Source organism: Talpa occidentalis, unplaced genomic scaffold (assembly GCF_014898055.3).
Source record: "Talpa occidentalis isolate TD23 unplaced genomic scaffold, MPIMG_talOcc4v2.1 talOcc4.9, whole genome shotgun sequence".
NCBI lineage: Eukaryota > Metazoa > Chordata > Mammalia > Eulipotyphla > Talpidae > Talpa > Talpa occidentalis.
Window position 1 is genome coordinate 10336983 of NW_023605305.1, and position 22073 is coordinate 10359055.

The window sequence follows — 22073 nt, forward strand, 5'->3', positions numbered from 1 at the left end:
TTGGGAGCGCCCGCGAAGCCCCCGGGGAGGCGCTGAGAGCTCGGAGGACCCGGACGCGCAGAGAGTCGTCCTGAAGACGCGACGAAGCGCGCCTGCGGCGGCCGGGCGGGGAGAGGCGGGTCCCAGCGCAGATCGGGTCAGGCACGCGCGAGGACAGCCCCGGAGCGCCGCCCCAGAAGCCCCCGCGGCGCCGGGGTCCTAGTGGGCCGCCCCGTCTTCCGCCGCACGTGGCTGCAGCGCGATGCCCAAATCCAAGCGCGACAAGAAAGGTGGGCAAGGCGGGGGGCTTGCAACGCTGTGGGGCGCTCCGGGGGCTGGCCGCGGGCTGCGGGCTGGGTGCTCGCTGCGACCGGGACTCAGAGGGACGGGATGGGGGCGTTTGGCGGCCACGCTGCGAGTGGGCTCGGGATTAGGCACGGCCGCGGTACCAGAGCGGGCTGGGGCGGCCTGAGCACCCGAGACTTGCCGGCTTCCCTCGCGCTGCCAACCGCACCGGACCGGGAAACAGTTTCCGAGCGCCCAGGCTGCGCCCGATCTCCCCTCAGACCGCCTTTCCACCTCAGCCGCCGCCCACTCCTGCCGACTCGTGGCGCTCCCTGCCACCCCGGCCCCTTTCCCTTCCTTCCGCACAAGATTATTTTAGCAGCTAGCTCTTTGTCCTGGTAGCTGTTCCTGCCTGGCATGGTGGCGCTGCGATCTTCACGTGGCTGGCTCTTTCTCAGCTGTCAGTACCATAACAGCACTTGTTAAGAGTCCGTCCCTGGGTGTATTACGGTGGCGTCTCTCTCCTCCCGGATCTCTAGCAAATTCACGCAAATATTTAAGGGCCCGGCATCCTCTGGGCGTTGGGGGTTCACGGCAGTAGAACAAGGAAGACCTATCCCTCGTGGAGCTTCATTAACGCTTTTGTCAGAGCAGATATAGCTTCCCCCCTCCCAACCCTTCAAAAATACTGAGTCAAATAAGTAGTCTGATAGAGATAAGCCCCGTGGCGTAAAACTGAGAGAACGTGATATTAGTTTGTATAATGTGACCAGAGAAAGCCTCTCTATGAAGTGACAAGTGAGCAGAAACATGAAGAAAGTGAGTGAGTGACTCGCGGGGCACAGAGTTTCCCAAGAAGATGGAACCCAAAGTGCAAAGACCCTGGAACCGAGAGATTAAAAGGGGACAGAGGGGGTTGTCATAGTGAGCAGAGTTTTACTGACCTTTGCAAAGGAATTCGCCTTTACATCCAAGAGAAACAGAAAACCATCAGAGACCTTGAGCAGAGGGCCGTGGTTTGACTTTACTTTTAAAAGATTGCTCTAGCGCCCTTGTTGAGAGTAGACTGCGGGAGGCGGGGTTAGAGGGCTGCATGCAAGGCCAGCAGGGATCCACGAGAGGTGATGCTGAGACCACATTTGGCAGTGGAAATGATGGGAAATGGACACCTGTATTTTGTTTGCCCATCTTTGCTACACTTGCCCCTAAGTGGTGTGATTGCCTTTCTATATGTATACCTTGTGAGCAGGGATTGTGAGTACCCAGCGGAATGATTTAAGAGGTGGCCTCTTCCTGGAGGCACCCAGGACTTTGCATTTGGTGTGCTCTTTTAAATGTGTTAAAAATGATTAAATTCTGTGACGGGAGCCCTGGTTGGATCTGGCAGCTGCCACACCCTTCTTAGTAAAGGGCAAACTGGAGCCCAGCTGTTGTTACATATAGATGCTTGTCCTCCCCAGAGGCACTGCTCCATCTGTGGGCCCAGACTGCAAAACAAGTGCAGAGACTAACAGGAAATACAGCTCCCAGACTTGTCATTCCACAGCAGAGCCCGGCCACACATGGTCTCTGTACCATGGCCAAGAGCAGGCAAGGACATCTCAGCCAGCAGCCTGGGAAAGCACTCACCCATGGAGAGCACTCCTAGAGCAGGAACAATACCGCCCCCACATTTCAGTGGGGATTTTTAGGTTCCGCTAAGACAGGCTACAGATCACTTAGTTTGTCCAAGCATCAGAAACATCAAGGATCTCCAGGCTCAGGATTGCTGGAGAGAGGACCTGGGAATAGCTCACTGGCTTTCCTCAGACTGACATGATTCAGCCCAGCTCCCTAAGGGAGAAGAAAGTGAGTCTTCTGGCCACCCAGGTTTGTTTCTCATTGTTGTCTTCTTCTTTGTGTCAGTTTCCTTAACCAAAACTGCCAAGAAAGGCTTGGAACTGAAACAGAACCTGATAGAAGAGGTGAGATCTTGTTCTTTATACTTTTTTAGTATTTTATTTATAAAGGTGGGCTTACGACTGTTTATTGGGGAAAATCAGACTTTTTTATTTTTTTAAGATTTATTTATTTATGCCTACAAGAGCTGGGGTACAGGCCAGAGGTGTGGGGAGTGAGAGGATTCACCAGAGACAGAGTGGGGAACAGAACAGGCAGGTTGACCTAAGTACACTGCTGAGGGGAGCAGCGGGCAAGCCAGGAGAGGTCTGCTGCGCCATGTGGGTTGCTCCCTGGCCAGCCGGGAATTGAACTTGTGCTGCAGAGGCTGCAGACAGCCTCACAGGTTGTGCCTTAACCCCTTGCGCCACCAGGGATGGCCCCGACTGTTTTTTGAAACAAAAACCAAGCTGCTGAGTTGGCCCTCCTTCCTCTGCTGCGCTGAGGGTTTCACAGGTCATTCCACAGCATCCTCACAGCAGCCCTCGAGGTGACACAAGGTGCCGTCACGGATATTTTGCGGTTGGGCAACTGAAACTTAGAGATTTGCCTGCCCAGCATCAAAGGCCTTGTGTGGACATGGGTAAATGCTGACCCACAGCCTGTGCTGCTTCACACTGCAGATTGGGGAGAGCAGTCTCCTGGGCCAAGAGCCCCGTCCTTGAGACCGCCTCATGCAGGCTGCGGCCAGCATTGAGTGCAGAGTAGGGCCAGTGACTTTGTTTCCACTTAGCAGGGGCCCACTTAATGTGGGTTGTTGGCTGTTAACAAAGAGCAAATAAAAGTGGCTAGCTGCCATGGTTGGCCACACATAATTCAGAAACTCAGGAAGGTGTGGGGTCTTAACTCGGTTCCCCTGCACCTTGAGATCCCATGTGTTCGGCCTCAGAGGACCCCCTGTAGGGAGTAACCCTAGCTTCAGTGGTGGAGGTGGAGAGATTTGAAGCCTTTAGCTATAATACGCACAGGGGAAGGGACCTGGAGCAATTCCTTCCCATCTAAGACCAGAGCGATACCCCCAGCACATGCTGCCTCGAACTCCTGAGCCCCATCACTTGTTCCACAGCTACGGAAATGTGTGGACACATACAAGTACCTTTTTATCTTCTCCGTGGCCAACATGAGGAACAGCAAGCTGAAGGACATCCGGAATGCCTGGAAGCACAGCCGGTGAGCTGGGAAGAGGGCCCTTCTGGGGCAGGGGCAGGGGCTGGGCTGCTCTCAAAGCACAGGGGCACTTGTTGAACCCTGGGTGCCTGGGTCACAGGTGGCACCTTAACAGGACGCAGGGCCACACCCCAGCTGGTGGGCACGTGTTACTGTGAAAGCTGGTCCTGCACTGAGCCCTGGGGCAGGACTTGCTAGTTGCTCTGGAACGTTTTGAGCGGCATTCCCTCCAGAAAGACCTGGTCCTTTCAGCAACTCCTCACTAGGATGTCGCCATGTGCTCCAAATGCACCAGACCCGAGAGCAGGCTACCCCAGCCACGCAGCAGCTCCCTGGCAGTGTGACAGTGCTGGCCTGGGTGCCGGTTCAGATCACTTGACATGCTCTTCTCTGCATAGGGGGTGGGTAGTAACATGACACCTAGAGCAGGCGGACACGAAAGACCCTGAACATCCCCCCAGGAGAGCACTGACGGGCCTGGGGCTGGGGGCTGAGCCGGCAGGGCCGTGTGAAAGTGAGCCTCTGGCCATGCCTGCTCCTGAACGCCAGGGCCGCCACGCACTGGAGCTGGTTTGCACTTAGCTGAGGGACGGGTGGGGCGGGCACTTCTTCATGGACCCCTTTCTCTCTAGGATGTTCTTCGGCAAAAACAAAGTGATGATGGTGGCCCTGGGTCGCAGCCCATCTGATGAGTACAAAGACAACCTACATCAGGTGGGTCCCGGGGCCTCATCCGGAGACGGGGACTGAGGCCAGTCCCTCTCTCCTGCTGGCTTCACCTGACCTCCCGTCATCTCAGCAGCGACAAACTGGTTCCCGATTGCAGACTGCCGCTCCGCCGTGACGGAACCGATCCCTCTTTTGCTTTGTAGGTCAGCAAGAAGTTGAGGGGTGAAGTCGGACTCCTTTTCACCAACCGCACCAAGGAGGAAGTGAACGAGTAGGTATTTTTGAGGAGCAGCAGGGGAGAGAGGTCGGTGAGGACCCGGGCAGGGATCTTCCAGGGGCTTTGTGCAGTGTGGTGCCCTGTTCAAAGTGGACCTATTGAAGAGTCTGGACTCCCTCCAGCTTGGTGCTCTGGACTGGCTGCCGGCCTGCAGCCGTGATTGACCAGGTGGAGGGAGGAGGAGACTCTGGGACCCTGACTTTGGTGGACTAGTCAGGAACCTCCCTTCCTGCACTGATCTCTCCTCTCAGATGGTTCACAAAATATGCAGAAATGGACTACGCCCGAGCCGGCAACAAGGCAACTTTCACCGTGAGCCTGGACCCAGGGCCCCTGGAGCAATTCCCCCACTCCATGGAGCCACAGCTCAGGCAGCTGGGCCTGCCCACAGCCCTCAAAAGAGGTACGGGCGAGACCTGGAGCGGAAAGGTCAAGCACACAGGCTCGCAGGGCTGCATGCGCACAGCATCTGGGGAGAAAGTGGGCGGGAATTAGAGCTGCAGCACAGCGCCTCGGGGGTCAGGGGAGGCTGCTACTGAGAACCCTCCCAGGCAGCAGAACTTAACCCTGCCAGCATGTACTGCTTTGTGGGGGGCAGCTGGCCAGCCAGATTCCTCCCAGCTCTGGACCACGGTGGGAGGCTGGGCACAGGCCTCTGTATGAAAGTAACTGCTTGGCCTGTCCCCGCAGGTGTGGTGACCCTGCTGTCCGACTATGAGGTGTGCAAGGAGGGCGACGTGCTGACCCCAGAGCAGGCCCGCGTCCTGGTGAGCTAGCCCTCCAACAGTCTGCGGGGTGAGGTTGGCGGGACTGCAGCCCCCCTTGGCACTGGCTCCTCCTGACTCCGGCTGCCTCTGTTTCTCACAGAAGCTTTTCGGGTATGAAATGGCAGAATTCAAGGTGACCATTAGATACATGTGGGATGCAGAGTCCGGAAGCTTCCAAGAGATGGGAGATGACTTGCCAGACAGCGCCCCTGAGTCTGCAGAAGAGTCAGAGGAGGACGATGAGAACAGCTGACGGCCCTCTGGTGGAGGCCTCCAGGCCCACTGGACCGCGTGGGCCCAGACAGGAGCGCGACAGGGACGGACTCTAAAGAATGAAACTCTGGCAGCTTGTCTCCCTGGAGACACAAAAGGGACTTTTTTCAGAAAGGGGTCTTTGGATTTGGGGTTTTTTTAATCTGCCTCCCAGGACGTGGGCTGGCTTCCAGCTGTGGCTCTGAGGGCGGCTGCCAGAGTCGGGCCTTCTGTCCTCTGGCCCTCAGTGTCCCTTGCTGAGGAACACCGTTTCCTTGGCGCCCTCCCTGCCCCAGCACACCCCCACTCCCACGCTGGGGCTGGGGAGTCCTTGGATGAGAGGAGTAAAGTCACTGATAAAACTGAGTCAGTGTTCGCGTGGTCACAGCATCCTGGAGACTTTGCATGAGTGTCCAGGGAGGTCATGTGAAAACCTCCTTCAGGGTGTTTGATGCTCTTTCTGTCAAGTGGAGAAGAGAGGGCAGCTCCAGCTCTACTGCAAAGAGGTCAGGCTGGATGCCAGGCAAGGTGGGGAGACCTCCACCCTCCCCTGCACTCTGAACACAGACCTGTGATGCCCCTTCTTACCCAGCCCTGGGGAGACAGGAAAGAGGCCTCGGCAGCTGGGCATATTGCCAGAGTATAGGAAGTAAACCTTCTGCCCTGGGCTGGAGAGGTAACAAAGCAGAAGATGCCCCAAACTGGCTGGGGTGAGAGTGAGACAGTGCCTCTGCCTCCTCAGGTGTAGCTGAGGCCTAGTGGGCATAGTGAGGACATTCCTGGGCAGCCAGGTGCCAGGTTTGACCAAAGGCCTGCACCACAGCTGATTCCAGGGGCCCTTTCTCAGTTGTTGCCAAGTTCTCCAGCTGTTCTGGGCTAGACACACCCAGGATGACGATGTCCCCATGGGCACCCACAACGGGGAATGCCAGGTGATATTGCCCTTCTGTACCATAGTGACTGGGGCCCACCCACTCCCCCTCAGCCAAGACTTAGGATCTGACATCTGTTTGCTACTTCCGAAAGCATTTACGTGGCCTTCTGTGGCCCTGCCGCCAGGTCTTGGCAGCCAGCACTCCTGAGTACAGAGCCACTCGCTGCTGGGATGCCGACCCCACTGGCGTTCAGCCTCCGTTCTTTGCAGGGTGGGTGTGGGAATGAAGTTTTTGTGAAGTGCTTTGCTTCAGGCCTGCCTGGCACTTAACAGATGCTTGACAGAGGGACCCAGCAGTGTGTCCCCAAGCTGGAGAAGAAAGCATGGACGTGGGAGCAGGGGCAGCCTTCTGCTCCCTGCCAGGACTCCGCAACGTACACATGGACGGAACAAACATTAACAGAAACGGTTTCAGAGTGGAACCTAAGCTTATACCTGCCCCGTGCGACCTTGGGGCCCTGGTCAAGTGAAACAACCTCTGAAGTCGTTTATTGGAGGGAAAATTGGGACAATTGTACTTAAGAGACAACTAGCATTTGTAACATGGAAATTAAGAACAGGACTACAGCCCGAAAGAAGTGGACTGTGGGGACATGTCAGAGGAAGAAAGGCATAATCAGAAGCCAAATATAGCTACGTAGCCTCCCCTCCTCCACTTGCCACCACCCGACAAAAAAACAAGCAGCAAAGGGCCTCCCTGGTGGCGCATAGGGTTAAGCACCGCACTATGAAGCAATCCACAGCCTCTGCAGCACCAGTTCGATCCCTGGCCTGCCAGGGAGCAACCCACATGGTGCAGCAGACCTCTCCTGACTCGCCCGCTGCTCCCCTCAGCAGTGTTTTCAGTCAGTCTGCCTGTTCTGTTCCCACTCTGTCTCTGGTGAATCCTTTCACCCCCCACACCTCTAGACTGTGCCCCAGCTTTTGTATGCATAAATAAATAAATCTTTTTAAAAAAAAAAAAAAGCAGAACCTCCAAGGCCTACTGGGTTACCTGGAGCTGCAGGTGGTGGTGTGCCCACTAGGGGGCAGCTGGGGGCGCCAGAACCCAGCGCAGTCAGCAGGACCTTCGCAATGGCAATGGCCTCAAAAGTGGATCTCCCTCCAGAAGCCGGGCCAGTGAAGGTGGCACAGTCAGCACCATGGGTCACTCCAGGGTGGCCACCCCTACCCCAGTCCCCCAGGCACCAAGGGGCCGGCAGGGGATGAACCTTTTCCGGGGAAGAGCCAGTCTTGCAGACCTGGCAGGAGGTCGTTTCCAATCCAGGACCCCATTCCCTTCCTAGAGACATGGGGGATATTCAAGCCCGTGGTTCTGGAGAAGGCCCTAGCCCCCAAGAAAGCAGCCCCTGTGGCTGCCTATTTCAGACAGGGCATATGAGGCCCTCGAGGATCCAGGTTCTCTGAAGGCGCTGGGCCCTCCTCTGAGCTGCATCAGCCTGGACTACGCCATGGCAGCCAAGTGGACGGCTGAACTTTGGGATCTGATTGCAGCCAAGTTTGAAGACCAATTGGAGTTGGGGTGATGATAGAGACCCAGGAGGGATGGAGGACGCAGCCCAACCTCTTGTCAAACCCTCCTTGCTTCCCAGGTTTTCACTTGGGTTAGGAGGGAGGAGGAGAGGCAGAAGCTCAAAGTAGTTTGTGCAACATTGAGAGAGTCTAGTATTAATGATTAAGAGACAGACCTGGATTCACATTCCAGCTCTGCCATTACTAGCTCTGTGACCTCAACCAAGTCCCTTCGCCTCTCTGAGCCTCTGCTGTGCAACCATTCCAGGCTGGGTGGGTTCACTATCGTTTGTAACAGTTTAAAAGAATTTTGGACTGGGCAGGGGAAACCAGCCAGCAGGGAGACAGCAACTTGAGCCTCCTCCCCCAGGGTGACACCGCCTTTTATCCCCGTTCCTAGGCACAGGTGTGCACACTTACTCTTTGCACACACCCATGCCCCAGGTGTCCACAATCAGGGACACATGCCCCATTCCCAAGCACCTTTTCATCAACACAACCAAGGCCACGGGTGATAGCCACAGAGGCTAGTGGCATAAAAAGCCTGACTGACTCATTTGCCCCACGGCCTCAATGCCCTCAACTGTAAAATGGGCCTGACAGTGGTATTGTACTGAAAGGCGAGGTTTGGTCAGACCTTGGAAGAACGTGCTCAATACAAGCTGCCAGTGGCATCACTATGCTTCTTTACCAGGCAAGTGAACGTGCCAGGCTTGGCACTACGGCTAGTGGGTGAATTTTTTCTTCCCACCTCCTCACCCCACCTCCACCCCTCCCTGATGTGAATTTCACTTCAGATTTAAGGTTTAAGAACTTTGACCCAGGGCCTCCCCAGTGGCGCAGCGGTTGAGCGCTGGGTTGCGAAGCTGCCCGCGGCCTCTGCGGTGCCGGTTCGATCCCCGGCTGCTCCCCGGCCACCGGAGGAGGGTCCCGCATGGCGCGCAGACCTCTCCTGCCGCCCGCTGCTCCCCTCAGCAGTGTACTTCGGTCCTTCTGCCTGCTCTGCTCCCCGCTCTGGCTCTGGGGAATTCTCTCACCCTCCCGCGCTTCTGACTGTACCCAGTGCATGTATAAACAAAACAAACAAATAAATAAATAAATAAAACATGCCTCTATAAAAAAAAAAAAAAAAAATTAAAAAAAAAAAAAAAAAGAACTTTGACCCAGCGAGCTCTGACCTGAAGGAGGGATGGGAGAAGAAAAACAATCAGAAATAAGATCAAAGTTCTCAGAAGAGGCAGCTGGGTGTGCTGGAAGGCAATCCGCACTGAGATGCATGTCATTCTATCCCGCATGAGTCACAGGGGAAACCTAGCAAGCCTCTACCCGACGACGACGGGAGAGAGGCTTCTCAGAGGGAAAGAGGGCTCAATGAGCTAATAACAGGAACGGCGGACATTCCTGAGTCCTCATTGAGGCTGCCAGGCATCCCCCTCACACTGGTGAGAGCAAGTCCCTGCCCCCGACACAGACCTTCCACTTAGCTACATCTGCCTGTTCTTGGCACTGCCAAATCTCATTGCCTTTGCACGGTCCACACATGCCCACAGCCGAGGTGCCCTTTCTGCTCTTAATCCTGGCAAACTCCTACTCCTGGCAAACTCCCAACAGTTCTTCAAGGTCCAGTGTTCTTTTTCTGAGCTTTCTTCAGTGACCCCTGCAGAAATATTCCTATTCTGGGCTCCCCAGTCACCTGTAGAATCTGGTGTGGGTAAAAGTCCAATTTCCCTTCTGTAGCTTCAGACACAAAAAGGATAGTCAGACCTGTTCCATCCCTGTTCCCCCAGGAGCTGCCCCCTGGTGAATAGCAAGGCGCTTAGAGAGGCACTGTCAACTGAGGTGGGGGAGGTTGGGTGGGCGGAGCTCCAGCAAGCAAAGTCTAGGGTCCAGAGCAAGGAGGAAACAGAGCCCCCATTCCCCGCCTGGGCATTCCAGAGTATGATCGGGCTGTGCCAGGGAATGTCAGGGCGATTAGGGCACGATCCCTGCAGGTCAGGCCAGTCTAGAGCACCTAGGGATATGGGGGTGCACGGACTCCATGATGCCAGATTCCAATGTTCGCAGAGACCATGAAAGGGGGCTTTAGGAGTCTGCTCGCTGCTTTCAGGAGGAGCCTCGTGCCCACCGGCACTGGGGGAGAGGCGTGAAAAATAAGTGCAGGGCCCCTGGCCCCCGTGGCACTTATGGACCCCTCCACACAGCCGCACAAGGGGCTGGATGACTGTGGCTTCACGCAGGTGACAGGGATCTTGCTAAAGATCCTAATCTGGGGAAAAAAAAAAAAAAAAGATCCTAATCTGAGGCCTTGTCTGAGGAGTCCCAGCGGCTCTCCTGCCCCTGCATCCCAGAATGCTCTGTGAGTCTCTTGTTGGGGCTTGTCAAAGGCTCCTGCCTGCAAACCTGTGGAGGTTCGAGTCAGAGCACTGAACGACCTGCCAGTCTGGAATCCTACACCCAAAAACACCTTTCAAACAGGAAGGCAAGGGTCTTTGTTTAGACAAAGGTGGGGAGAATTCATAGTTGCAAACTTTCACTATAGGAAATGTTTGAAAATGCTTTTTAGAGGGAAGGAAATTTGGATCGTCACAGGAAAAAAAGGGGGAGTGATAGAAAGGCAAACGTGTGGGTAAATGTAAGGGTCTTTTTTGGTTTTTTTTTGGGGGGGTTGCATTTTTAACCTCTTAAAAAGATAATTGAGCATTCATTTACCATGAGTCAGCAAAAACCTATACAATTGCCTAAACCTGGAAACAACTCAATGTCCCTCACCTGCAGAACAGGTAGAGTGTGCTGTGGGCGGGGCATACAATGTCGTGAACAACTTGGTTCACAAGAGCAGGGGTGAATCTCCACTGTTGATTCAGAAGGCTACACACCAATGATTCCACTTACCGTTTACATGACTGACGCCGCTGTAAAGAATACAAGAAAGTGCCTCCCTGGTGGCACAAGAGGTTAAGCACAGCACTATGAAGCTACCCACAGCTGCTGCAGCACGAGTTCAATCCCCGGTCAGGGAGCTAAACTACATGGCGCAGCAGACCTCTCCTGTCTCCCCACTGCTCCCCTCAGCAGTGTATTTCACTCAGGCTGCCTGTGCTGCTCCCCACTCTGTCTCTGGTGAATCCTCTCACCCCCTGCACCTCTGGCCTGTACCCCAGTTCTTGTATGCAGAAATAAATAAATCTTAAAAAAAAAAAAGTCAAAACTAATTCTGGGGCTCGTGCTCCCAACCGGGGCCTCAAAACAATCCATAGTGGACACGTCAACCACGCAGGCCAGTAAGGAAGGACGGCGGCACCCCAGACAAAATACTCACAAGCGGGCCTCCCCGGTGGCGCAGCGGTTGAGCGCTGGGTTGCGAAGCTGCCCGCGGCCTCTGCGGCGCCGGTTCGATCCCCGGCTGCTCCCCGGCCACCGGAGGAGGGTCCCACATGGCGTGCAGACTTCTCCTGCCGCCCGCTGCTCCCCTCAGCAGTGTACTTCGGTCCTTCTGCCTGCTCTGCTCCCCGCTCTGGCTCTGGTGAATTCTCTCACCCTCCCGCGCTTCTGACTGTACCCAGTGCATGTATAAACAAAAACAAACAAACCAGCAAACAAATAAATAAAGCATGCCTCTATTAAAAAAAAAAAAAAAAAAAAAAAAAAAAATACTCACAAGCTCTGTATTCCAGTCTCAGGCCAGAGGTACCAATCCCTTTTACCAGGAGCCTCGGTGACATGATGTGAGGGACACTTGGGGAGAATTCCTTTTTTTTTTTAATTTACGTATTTATTTATTTATACAAGCACTGGGTACAGTCAGAAGCGCGGGAGGGTGAGAGAATTCACCAGAGCCAGAGCGGGGAGCAGAGCAGGCGGAAGGACCGAAGTACACTGCTGAGGGGAGCAGCGGGCGGCAGGAGAGGTCTGCGCGCCATGTGGGACCCTCCTCCGGTGGCCGGGGAGCAGCCGGGGATCGAACCGGCGCTGCAGAGGCTGCGGGCAGCTTTGCAAGCCAGTGCTCAACCGCTGCGCCACCGGGGAGGCCCCCTGGGGAGAATCCCTTTCTAATTCCAACCCCATCATAGGCTACTCTCCAAGTTGTGTGTTCCCTCCCCAGGCAGGGTGTACTTATCAGCACAGAGTGCTATTAGCCCACCAGGGTGAGACAGAGAGACAGAGTGACGGCAAGTTTGGGAGGGCCAGATGCCTAATCTAATATTAAATAGTAGATTTCCATTTCTCAAGAAAGTTGGTAATAAATGTATAACTTACAGTATTTACAACATTCACCATCTACCACAGGAATGGGATACGAGCACTGGCAACGTGAAAAGCAGCAAACACAAACCTGAACGGGTGTTACGGACTAACCGTTTGTGCCCTCCCCCCCATCTGTATGCTGAAACGCTAGCCTCGAGTGTGGTTCTAGTAGGAGATGGGGCCTTTGGGAAATGCTGAGTCTTAGATGAGGGGGTGAGAGGGACCCCCCATGCTGCGATTAGTGTCCTTATAAGAAAAGACTCAGGTGCTCTTGTCAAGACAAAACAAAAAAAGCAGCTGTGTGCAGATCCAGGGGCTGGAAAGGCCCCTCACCAGACATCAGTCCTGCTGGCACCTTGGTCTTGGTGCCTCCCAAACTGTAAAAAATAAATGTTTGTTGTTTAAACCAATCAGACTATGGTGTTTTGCTGTAGCAGCCCAAAGAGAATGACACAACTGTCCTGAGTAGCTGGAAATAATTGCTAGTTTTTGAAGCAGAAGGATGTGTCTGAGGACACATGTAAAGCAGGTCCATATTTTTATCATTATGACACGTATCATTTGTCTAGATTAAATAGCTGTTCTTCTCAAATGTGCTCATTTTTCACTCCAAGTTTTTAATGAATGTCAGGAGAGCAAAACAGTAGCTGTTGAGGGCCTCCCCAGTGGCGCAGCAGTTGAGCACTGGGTTGCGAAGCTGCCCGCAGCCTCTGCAGCGCCGGTTTGATCCCTGGCCGCCGGGCGAGGGTCCCACATGGCACGCAGACCTCTCCTGCCGCGCCCGCTGCTCCCCTTAGCAGTGTATTTCATCAGTCTGCCTGCTCTGCTCCCCACTCTGGCTCTGGTGAATTCTCTCACCCTCCCGCGCTTCTGACTGTACCCAGTGCTTGTATAAATAAATAAATAAATCTTTAAAAAAAAAAGTAGCTGTTGGGCCTCCCCGGTGGCGCAGCGGTTGAGCGCTGGGTTGCAAAGCTCCCCGCGGCCTCTGCGGCGCCGGTTCGATCCCCGGCTGCTCCCCGGCCACCAGAGGAGGGTCCCACATGGTGCGCAGACCTCTCCTGCCGCCCGCTGCTCCCCTCAGCAGTGTGCTTCGGTCCTTCTGCCTGCTCTGCTCCCCGCTCTGGCTCTGGTGAATTCTCTCACCCTCCCGCGCTTCTGACTGTACCCAGTGCTTGTATAAATAAATAAATAAATAAAATATTTAAAAAAAAAAAAAAAAAAAAGTAGCTGTTGATGTTGGCATCCACAGGGAAAATGGGTTAAATCGGGCTTTTTGTCTCCTTCCCGCCACTAGCCTGTACGCTGCCACCTGCGACCTTGTTTTCCGCCCAGCTTTCACACACATGTGGTAACGTGTTATTGCAAAGAGCACTTGGGAGCGTGCGCACAGGGCACACCTACCTATGATCACAGACACCCGGGCCCAGAAGCCGGAGAGCAGGGGGCACGCACACCTGTAAGAAGATGCCCCAGTGAGAACACAGACGAAAGGGGAGCTTCATGGGGGCCGGGGCGCAGCAGCTGCCTTCCTGCTGTTGGTCTGCCCGAACCCCATCCCCTGATTCAGCATGAAAAGGCATGTCAGATATGCTGTGTGGTGAAGAGTCTTATTAAAAATTTATAGAGGAGAAATCTATTTTCTCTTTAGCAATCACGTATCCTGACATTCCTACCTTCCTTATTGCTTTTTTTTTTTTTTTTTTAAAGATTTATTTATTTATTTATACAAGCACTGGGTACAGTCAGAAGCACGGGAGGGTGAGAGAATTCACCAGAGCCAGAGCGGGGAGCAGAGCAGGCAGAGGGACCGAGGTACACTGCTAGGGGGAGCAGCGGGCGGCAGGGGCAGTCTGTGCCCCATGTGGGACCCTCCTCCAGTGGCCGGGGAGCAGCCGGGGATCGAACCGGCGCTGCAGAGGCTGCAGGCAGCTTCGCAACCCAGCGCTCAACCGCTAGCGCCACCAGAGAAGCCCCCTTCCTTATTGCTTCTAAAATGTCTTCAGAATGCAGGTTTGCGTCACTGGAGATGTCAATCATCACAACACTAGTAACAAGCAGGGCCAAATGGGAAGGAAGCCAGTAGGTCAGCCCAGCCCAGAGGCCCGTTCTGGGCAGTCGTCATGGCCCACTTTCCGTCCCTTTCACTCAAAGACACAAGATTGATACCAAGTCTCCATTCTTTTATACACCACACCCAGTTTCCCTAATTTGAGGCAGATTAAAAGTAGCTGTGCTCTTTACCAGGCCCGACTCTGCCCCTTTGTCTTGAAAAGCTCCCTAGGTAGGAAGTGGCCGCTTTCACGCCCTCATGCTCCGTGAGGCACGCCCTCAGAGACTCGAACAGCTCGTTGGAGTGACCAACCTCCACGGCTCTGACGGCGGCCCTCAGGACTGCAGGTCTCCCAGTTGGGACAGGTTCATCTTCGGGACTTGACTACTCAGCGCTGCAGGTCCCTGGGGCAGAACTTGCTCCCCAAAGACGGCCACCTGTTCTCTCGTGTCCTTTTCACATGACTGACCCTCCCGTGAGGTGAGAGTGATGTCATGCACTTCCGAGGCTGGGATATAAAAGGCATGGTGGCTTGTTTGGTTTTCTTGGGATGCCCTTAAGTCAACAGCCATGATGAGGGAGCCCAGGCCACACGGAGGGGGAGAACCCAGCTGTACTGCCACCTGTCACAACTTTAGAGCACCTTCAACACCCAAGAAGATATCCAATAGTTAATTTCACTTCTTCCCAACATCCCTCTCAGCCCTGGGCAACCACTGCTTACTTTCTGTCTCCAAGAAATTTGCCCATTCCAGATATTTCATGTAAATCAAATCACACACTATGAGGCTGTGTGCGTGTGTGTGTGTGTGCACGCGCTTGCACATGCGCCACACCATTTAGCATACTTTGTGCAATAGGATATAAAACAGCTCCCTCTGTCATGTGAGGATGAGCATGTGCTGAGTGTGACTCCTGCGCAGCCTGCACCCTCGTGGCCCCACCGCCCCAGCTGGAGTGATTTTTCTCACTGAGATTGGTCAGACAGCAACCACCAGACCCAGGCATGACTTTCTCTTTCAGTCTTCGATGCCTCTTGCTTGGGTTCAGATTTGCTGACAGGAATGGGGACCCTGACTGCCCAGGCCCGTCCCTCAACCAGCAGGAGGTCCAGGGCTGGGCTAAGAATCACGCCTCCCAGAGGAAAGCCACTGCCGAAACTCAGAGTGTATTTAAAATGTTCCACAGCATTTTGGAAGGTTTTCTTCTTGGAGGTGATTCTAATGTTAGGTTTTGCCCATTTCTTAGTATTTTGTGAGGTAATCCTGACAAGATCGGGCGCATTCAAGGTGGTATGTAGACAGGTGAAGTAATTCTAAACAAAAGAAGGATCTGTTTGGGCCTCTTTTTTTCTATGGAGTGGGGAAGTGAGGTGACCTCTGTTGAAGGGTCAGGCTGGATGCAGGAGACCTCCCACCACCTCTACCCGCTGAAGGCTCCAGCTCAGGGTTCTGCCTATGACAGTGAGTCTGCAGGGAGCCCAGAAAGAAGTGCAAGCAGCAGAGGATTCGCCCCAGACACAGCTACAGCCAGGTCGTCAAGTGCCTGCTTTATTCAGACAAGAAACGCCCCGGCCCTCCACACTGTGAAGGCAACCGATAGCAAGGTGGGAATCTAGAAAAATAATTTATGGATGCAAACCATCCGGAGAGATCACACTAAATCAGCTGAAGGCAAAGACTGGCCACACTGAGAGAAAAAGAGGAGACAGAAAAGAAAGACACCTTTGGCAACCTGACCCTCCTGGAGGCCTAACGGAAGTAGTTGGGACATTCATGGGCAACCAGGTGCCAGGCTTGACCAAAGGCCTGCACCACGGCAGGCTCCAGGGGCCCTTCCTCAGTCGCTGCCAAGTTCTGCTCCAGCTGCTCTGGGCTGGACATGCCCAGGATGACTGCGTCCCCAAGGGGAGCCTGCAAGGGGGGACAGGGAGACATCAACGCCCTTTTGCACCACGGTGACCCGAGGCCCACACACTCCCCCCCCCAGCCCTGCCACCACCAACACTCAGGACTGGATGTTTATTAGTGCTGCACATGCGTCTAGAAATCTGCCCTGGATAACTCTACGGGACTCCAAACTGTCTTCCTTCTCCTGGCCACCACATTGCTCATCCTCACTCAGACCCGAGTTCAGAGCCCAGTTCTGCCTTTTAACAACTGTATAAACTTGGCTTCCTTATTTAAGCTCTGAGACTCTGCTTTTCTATGTTCAGCACGGTTATGGGAACAACAAATTCCCATAATTATGTAAAGCACTTGGCTCCCAATGACCGAGAACTACTACATGCACACCAGACCCTATTGACTACACATGGCTGAGGTCAGAGAAAAGCTTGAGTCAGGAAGACATGGGACACCAGGGAGATGGAAACTCCGCCTACCACCAGAGGAGTTAGATTAAGTGAGATTAAGTGAGATTTTGCAGTCAAATCTGTGATAAATACTCTACTTCCTTCCTGAATGTGAGAACCCATTTCCTCATCAGTAAAACTTGGACAATCATACTACATAAGGCCTCTGTAATCACTAAATCGATACTTGTAAAGCCCTTATCCCAGTGTCTGGCACTGAGACAGCTGCCAAGCAGAATCAGAGGCCTGTCCTGGAGAATCAGAACAGAGAAAATTTCCAGAGGAAACTATTTAGAAATCACCGAAAGGCAATTCTGGCACCCAGACTGGGCGCGAGCAGAGCCTCTGTGGAAGTCGGGTTACCTGGAGCTGGGAATGGTGGTACATCCACCGGAGGGCAGCTGAGGTCATGCTGGGGGCACTGCTGCCATACGAATCCTGCAGGGCCTTCTCCACCAGGGCAATGGCCTCGAAGTGGTGCTCCTTCCAGAAGCTGGGTGGGTAAGGAGGGTGGCACAGGGGTCAGCACCATGGGGTCACCCTGGGGGCCATGGTCAAAGAGCCAACTGGAACAGACGCACCCACCCAACCCTGCAGCACGGGTGGCGGGGTTCTCAAGCATCGGCTCTCCTGCCTTGTGGGGCAAAACCACCCACGTGAGGGCTCCATCACCAGGACCGCAGCGACATCTTCATTCCTTAGAAGTCCAAGTCTGCCCTTGCTTCCTTAATGAAAAAAAGGCAGCCAGTACAGGGAGCGGGTCTCAGCCCAGGCCCCTCGGGCCTGAATTCAAGGCTCTTTCCTTCTCTCCTGGCAGGGGATGAGCACTTCTCAGGAAGAGCTGACTTGGAAGACCTGGCATGAAGTCCAGAAATTCTCATGCCCTCCCAGAGGTCCCAAGAAAATAAGCTACTCTCCAGAGGTTTGGTAATTCCTGCAGGAATCAAGAGATATAGGTCCAGGCAGCAGGAAAAGGCCTGGAGCTGCCCCCACATCCTATAATAACCCAGAAAACAGCCTAGAACTTCTCCATTTCAGGTAGAGAACCCCGCCCCCATCCTGATGCGGACATCCCCAGCTCACCGGTTTCTGTATGCCTCAGCCCAGTTATTTCCAAAGAAGCGGCCCACAGGCTGTTTCCCATCCTTGTCCTCATACTTGTACTTGCCAGTCAGCAGGCCCCCTGTGGAAAAGCTGTCATCAGACCCCTCTCACCTCCTCCCAGAGACTGCTCTGGACTAGGGGACCCAAGAGGGATACCAGGACATAGTCCCCCTCTCACAAACCCCTCCCTGCTTCCCAGGTCCTGGGTTGGGGATCCACTGGGTAAGGAAGGCCCTCCCACCTGGGAAGAGCTGGTCCCCAAAGCAGCCCCTACCAGCCAAAGGGTTGTAGGCGTAGAATCTCAATCCAAAGTGCCTGAGGCAAGGGAAGAGCTCTGTTTCTACCTGCCGGGTGGTGGCGTTGTACATGCCCTGCAAGTAGAAGGGCCAGGTAGACAGGGTGCACATGTTAAAAAAGGGACCCCAGCCTTCTAACACCTTCAGTCAAAACCTGTCGAGACCTCAGCAATGATTTCCAATCACTAGGAGTAGCAGGGGATGGGGAGATGGTGCTGGGCCCAAGGGTGGGAAACCAGACTGGACAGCTCATTCCGGGAGCAACTGAGGGTACCAAGTGTGGGCTGGACCCTGGCTTCTAAACATGCACAGTCCAGCAAGGTCTTTGCCTTCAAGAGATGTTAAAGTGAAAACAGAGAGAAGACAGATGATGACAGTAAAGGCGGGTCTGGTGCTCGCTCATGCAGGCTGAATATAGGAAGACGGGGTCTGGGGACCAGACCTTTGGGGCAGTAGGGTCAGCTTTCAGAGGAAGTGTCATCTAGTGAGAACCAAGAGCTGCTGGTGAGGAGGAGAGGAAGGAGCATTCCGGCTGACTGGCAGAGAAAGGAAGCAGGAAGGCTGGGACCAGGGTGCCTTGGCAGCAGGGCACAGAGTCAGGGCCAGAGTGAGCAGGCACTGTTGGCCTGGATGAAGAGCTGCATAAAATCCTGAGGGTTCCTGGTAGCCATCTGCAGGGGAGTGGCTGCTTTGGGGAGGGCATGGAGGTACTTGGAGGGGCCCAGAGAACCCAAAATCAGTAGGAGCCCTAGGGATTGAAGCCTCTGCAACCCTGGCCCTCACCTGGTACACGGTGGGCAGGATCCAGCCATTGCTCTTGCAGAGGGTACAGATCTCAGCCACCTCCCAGGCAGCATAGTTGGAGAGGCCAAGCTCCACAAATTTGCCCTGCAGGGGAAAGGCCAAGGTCAGAACCCATCACAGTCCAGGAGATCAGGAAGAGGAGACCAGGGTGGCGTGGGGACCCTGGGAACAGGGTCTGTCCCTCCTCCACTCCGGGACAGCCTGATACATGCCCTCTCCTGGGTAATAACAAGTCAAGGAAAGGAGCAGCAGACCACCACTCAGAGCTGGGCAGGGGCTGCCCTCACCTCCTGGTGCAGCTGGTGGCAGGCGCGCAGGGTCTCTTCCACAGGGGTGCCATGGTCAGGTGCGTGGAGGTAGAAGAGGTCCACTCGGGGGCACTGCAATCGTTTCAGCGACGTCTCCAGCTGGGCCCGGAGACTGTCAGGCTTCAGCGACTTCCCCTCCCAGGGATTGGCTTTGGTAGCGATTTTCACTTTGAGAGGAGAAGGTAATGATTATGAGACTTATTATAACCACTTACTGGCCATGAGACCTTGGCTAAAGTATTTCAGTTTCCTGAGTCTCAATTCTCTAACCTGTAAAATGGGGATAGAAGCAGGGACTGTCCTCAGAGGAAGATGAGGATGAAACAATGTCTTAGATGTAAGTTCTCCACGTTCAGTGCCATTGTAATCACTATGATTATAGTCACCAGACTGCTGGCTGTGCCAGGCCTTGCATTACAGGCTGAGCTCACAAAGATGAACTAATTGCACTTGCTTTCTGCCCTCAAGGAGCTCACAGTCTCGACGGTGATGGTACCATATGGCGCTTGCAGCAGAGAAAAGCCCCCAGAAGGAACTGAAGGAACCCAGAAAAAGGCATGGGTCATCCTAGGAATTCCAGGGGGTGATCACCAAGCTGAGTCTCTGAGAATGGCGCCAAAGGCAACAAGGAAGAGTGGGAAGCACACCCCAGAGGGTGGGAACATGAGCAAAAACACAAAAGGAAGAAGACACAGTATGCGAAGAGCTGTGCCTGCAATCCTGAGTTATAAGGGCATGAACTCCAGGTAGGGAGCAGTGGGACATGAGACAAGACAAGGGGGCAAAGCCTAACCCCAAAGGATTTTCTCAAGTACCATGATCCAAAGGTTTGAGGTCTTTCTGGCTGCAGTATAAGAACTCAAGGGGACAGGCCTGGAAATGGGGAGACGAGAGGCTGTTGCCAGAACGCAGGAGAGGATGTGCGCCTAAACACAGGCAACTGGCAGAGATCAATGTGAGAGACAGGATGATGGCAAAATGAGCAGAAGTTGATGATGAGCTCATAAGGACTCACAATTATGGACTTCCAGGCCCGCAGAAGCAAGCGCACACACACATCCACTGCAGACACAGTCCCGAGAACGAGATCCTGTCCTGCCAGGCAAACAGCAGTGGGGTGCACTAGAGTCCAGGCGGCCTGGCTTGATGGGCGCATGGGCTCTGCACGAAAGCAACTCGCCAGGTCAGAAGGGACCACTAGGATACGGGGAACAGGCCCCACAGCTTCTCACCCAGATTTTCTCCATTCCTCATCAGTCTCATAGCCTGTATGAACTTTGCCTCGGGTCCAACCTAAGGACTTTGGCCTAGTGAGTGCCCAGCCTCAAAGAAGGCTGCAGGGAAGGGTTGGAGAAAAATTAATTCAAAAACAAAATCTTCATGATCAGCGTGGGGCTGCCAGGCGACTAGGAAGAGTGTGAGTCTAAAATATACATTCCTCTGAGATCCGCCAAGTTATGAATCTAAGGAGGACCCAGAGAGAACCACCCTGCCCCACCCCCCACCATAAGGGCTGGAAAGGAAGACTCTTAGAGTGAAAAGGAGGTGGCAAAGTATGGTAGTAATACAACAGCCAGTGTTTACTGGGCCCCACTATGTACAAAAGTCTCTCCTAGGCACATCCACTGGCATCATGCCAATGACGAACAGTCCTTCCCACACACCAGGCACTTGGCATTTCCAAGACCAATCTTTGCAGAGCTTTGTACCCTCAGCCTCTGTCATTCTTTGCCCAGCAAGCTACTCTTGGTCTTTCAAGGCCCAGCTCCAGAATTCTCTGAGCTTCCCTAGAGCCCTGCCAGTTCCAAAAGTGCCTAAAGTGCACCTCCCCCCACACCCCAATCATTTGTTTCAGTCTCCCACTAGATTCTGAATTCCCTGGGGGTGAGTTAGTCACTTTCCCTCCAAATCCCCATACAAAGCTGGCACAGGGGTATAGGAGTGGTGGCACAGCCCTTCTCCCCTCCATCACACCTGCCACTGCTCACCTACCAGCACTGCTCCCCCAGCCTAGCCTACAGTTCCCTCCTGAGAGAGCCAGGGGTGCTGCCAAGTGGACAGAGCAAAGTCTAAGAACTGGTAAAAGATCAAGATGAGAAAAGGGAGTGAACAGCGGGAGCGCAATGGGGTGACGGAGGGAGGCAGAGAGCCGGGGACGGGTATGGGCACTGCAGAGTTCAGCAGGGGGGAGTTACCAGCACCTGAAGGGGCAAGAAAGCTCTGGAGACCGCAGAGAGGTGCACCAAGGAAGCGGGAGTCGGGGGGTGGCGGGCGCCGGCTTCAAGAAGCCAAGTACTAGGTTAGCCTCAGAGAGGCAGCCCCCAGAAGGGGAGGGAATAGCGGTCAAGACAAGGCACCGTGCACCCATTCCGGGCTAGATGCGCACGGGGTCTGAGAGTTGGGGATTCACAGACTCGCAGGGTGGCCGGGAGAGGCCGGTGCCCAGGCAGGGGCACGAAGCCGTGGTTCTGGCCTCGGCCAAGCGGGTGCCCGACTGGCCGGGTCGAGGTCCCGCGGGAGGGGTGCGCGATGCACGCGCAGGGCGGTCAGGTCCCCTGACCCGGCTGCAGACTTTACCTCTGCAGTCGCCGCCGCCCAGCCCGAGCCCCAGGCCGCCCAGGATGCTCTCGGACTGGCCGTCGCTGTACATGAAGGCCGTGTCCAGCTCGACGTGGCCGCGCTCCAGGAAGGCGCGCACAGCCGCGCCGCTGGCGGACGCGTCCATGCGGCGTCCCATCTCCATGGTGCCCAGCACCGTAGCGGGCCGGGCCGAGCCGCCCGAGGCGGCCTTCGGAGGCCGGGACATGGCGGGGGCGGAGGGGGCGCGGGCCTCGGGCGTCCCGGCGCGACGCGCACAGCGGACGGCGGCGCGGCCCACAGCACGCGACGCGGCGCCCAGCATGAGGACGGCGCCTGCGCGCAAGGGCGCCTCGGGCCCCGCCCACCGGCCACGGCGGGCGGAGCCCAGTGGGCACGAAGGGAGCGTCAACAAGTAGCGCGACGGCCCCCCCACGCACGCTCCGCTTGCTCGTGTCTCCCTCAGGGATCGTACGCCAAGTGCGCGGCGCAGGAGGCGGGGCCACGCGGCCCCGGGGCGGGGCGGGGCGGGGCCTCGGGTCAGCTGACCCCG

General features: G+C 55.0%; 3 protein-coding genes across 4 annotated transcripts in view; 1 reads left to right on the forward strand and 2 right to left on the reverse strand.

Annotated features, from left to right (window-relative positions):
- Window positions 1–22073, reverse strand: part of UBR4 (ubiquitin protein ligase E3 component n-recognin 4) — a 336932-nt gene that overhangs the window by 145745 nt on the left and 169114 nt on the right. The window lies entirely within an intron of this gene.
- MRTO4 (MRT4 homolog, ribosome maturation factor) lies at window positions 182–7222 on the forward strand. Of its 2 annotated transcripts, none has more exons than XM_037499802.2 (8): window positions 182–269; window positions 2170–2228; window positions 3269–3372; window positions 4002–4083; window positions 4242–4309; window positions 4567–4718; window positions 5006–5082; window positions 5183–7222. In XM_037499802.2, exons 1-8 carry the CDS (start codon window positions 242–244, stop codon window positions 5333–5335), a joined length of 723 nt encoding a protein of 240 aa, XP_037355699.1. In that variant the 5' UTR covers window positions 182–241; the 3' UTR covers window positions 5336–7222. The 2 variants fall into 2 exon arrangements, with proteins under 2 accessions (XP_037355699.1, XP_037355698.1); XM_037499801.2 differs by lacking the exon at window positions 182–269 and adding an exon at window positions 518–724.
- AKR7A2 (aldo-keto reductase family 7 member A2) lies at window positions 13993–21845 on the reverse strand. Its single transcript, XM_037500037.2, has 7 exons — window positions 21521–21845; window positions 18923–19110; window positions 18615–18719; window positions 17810–17906; window positions 17515–17614; window positions 16795–16924; window positions 13993–15991 (listed from the first exon to the last, which is right to left on the reverse strand). Exons 1-7 carry the CDS (start codon window positions 21843–21845, stop codon window positions 15830–15832), a joined length of 1107 nt encoding a protein of 368 aa, XP_037355934.1. The 3' UTR covers window positions 13993–15829.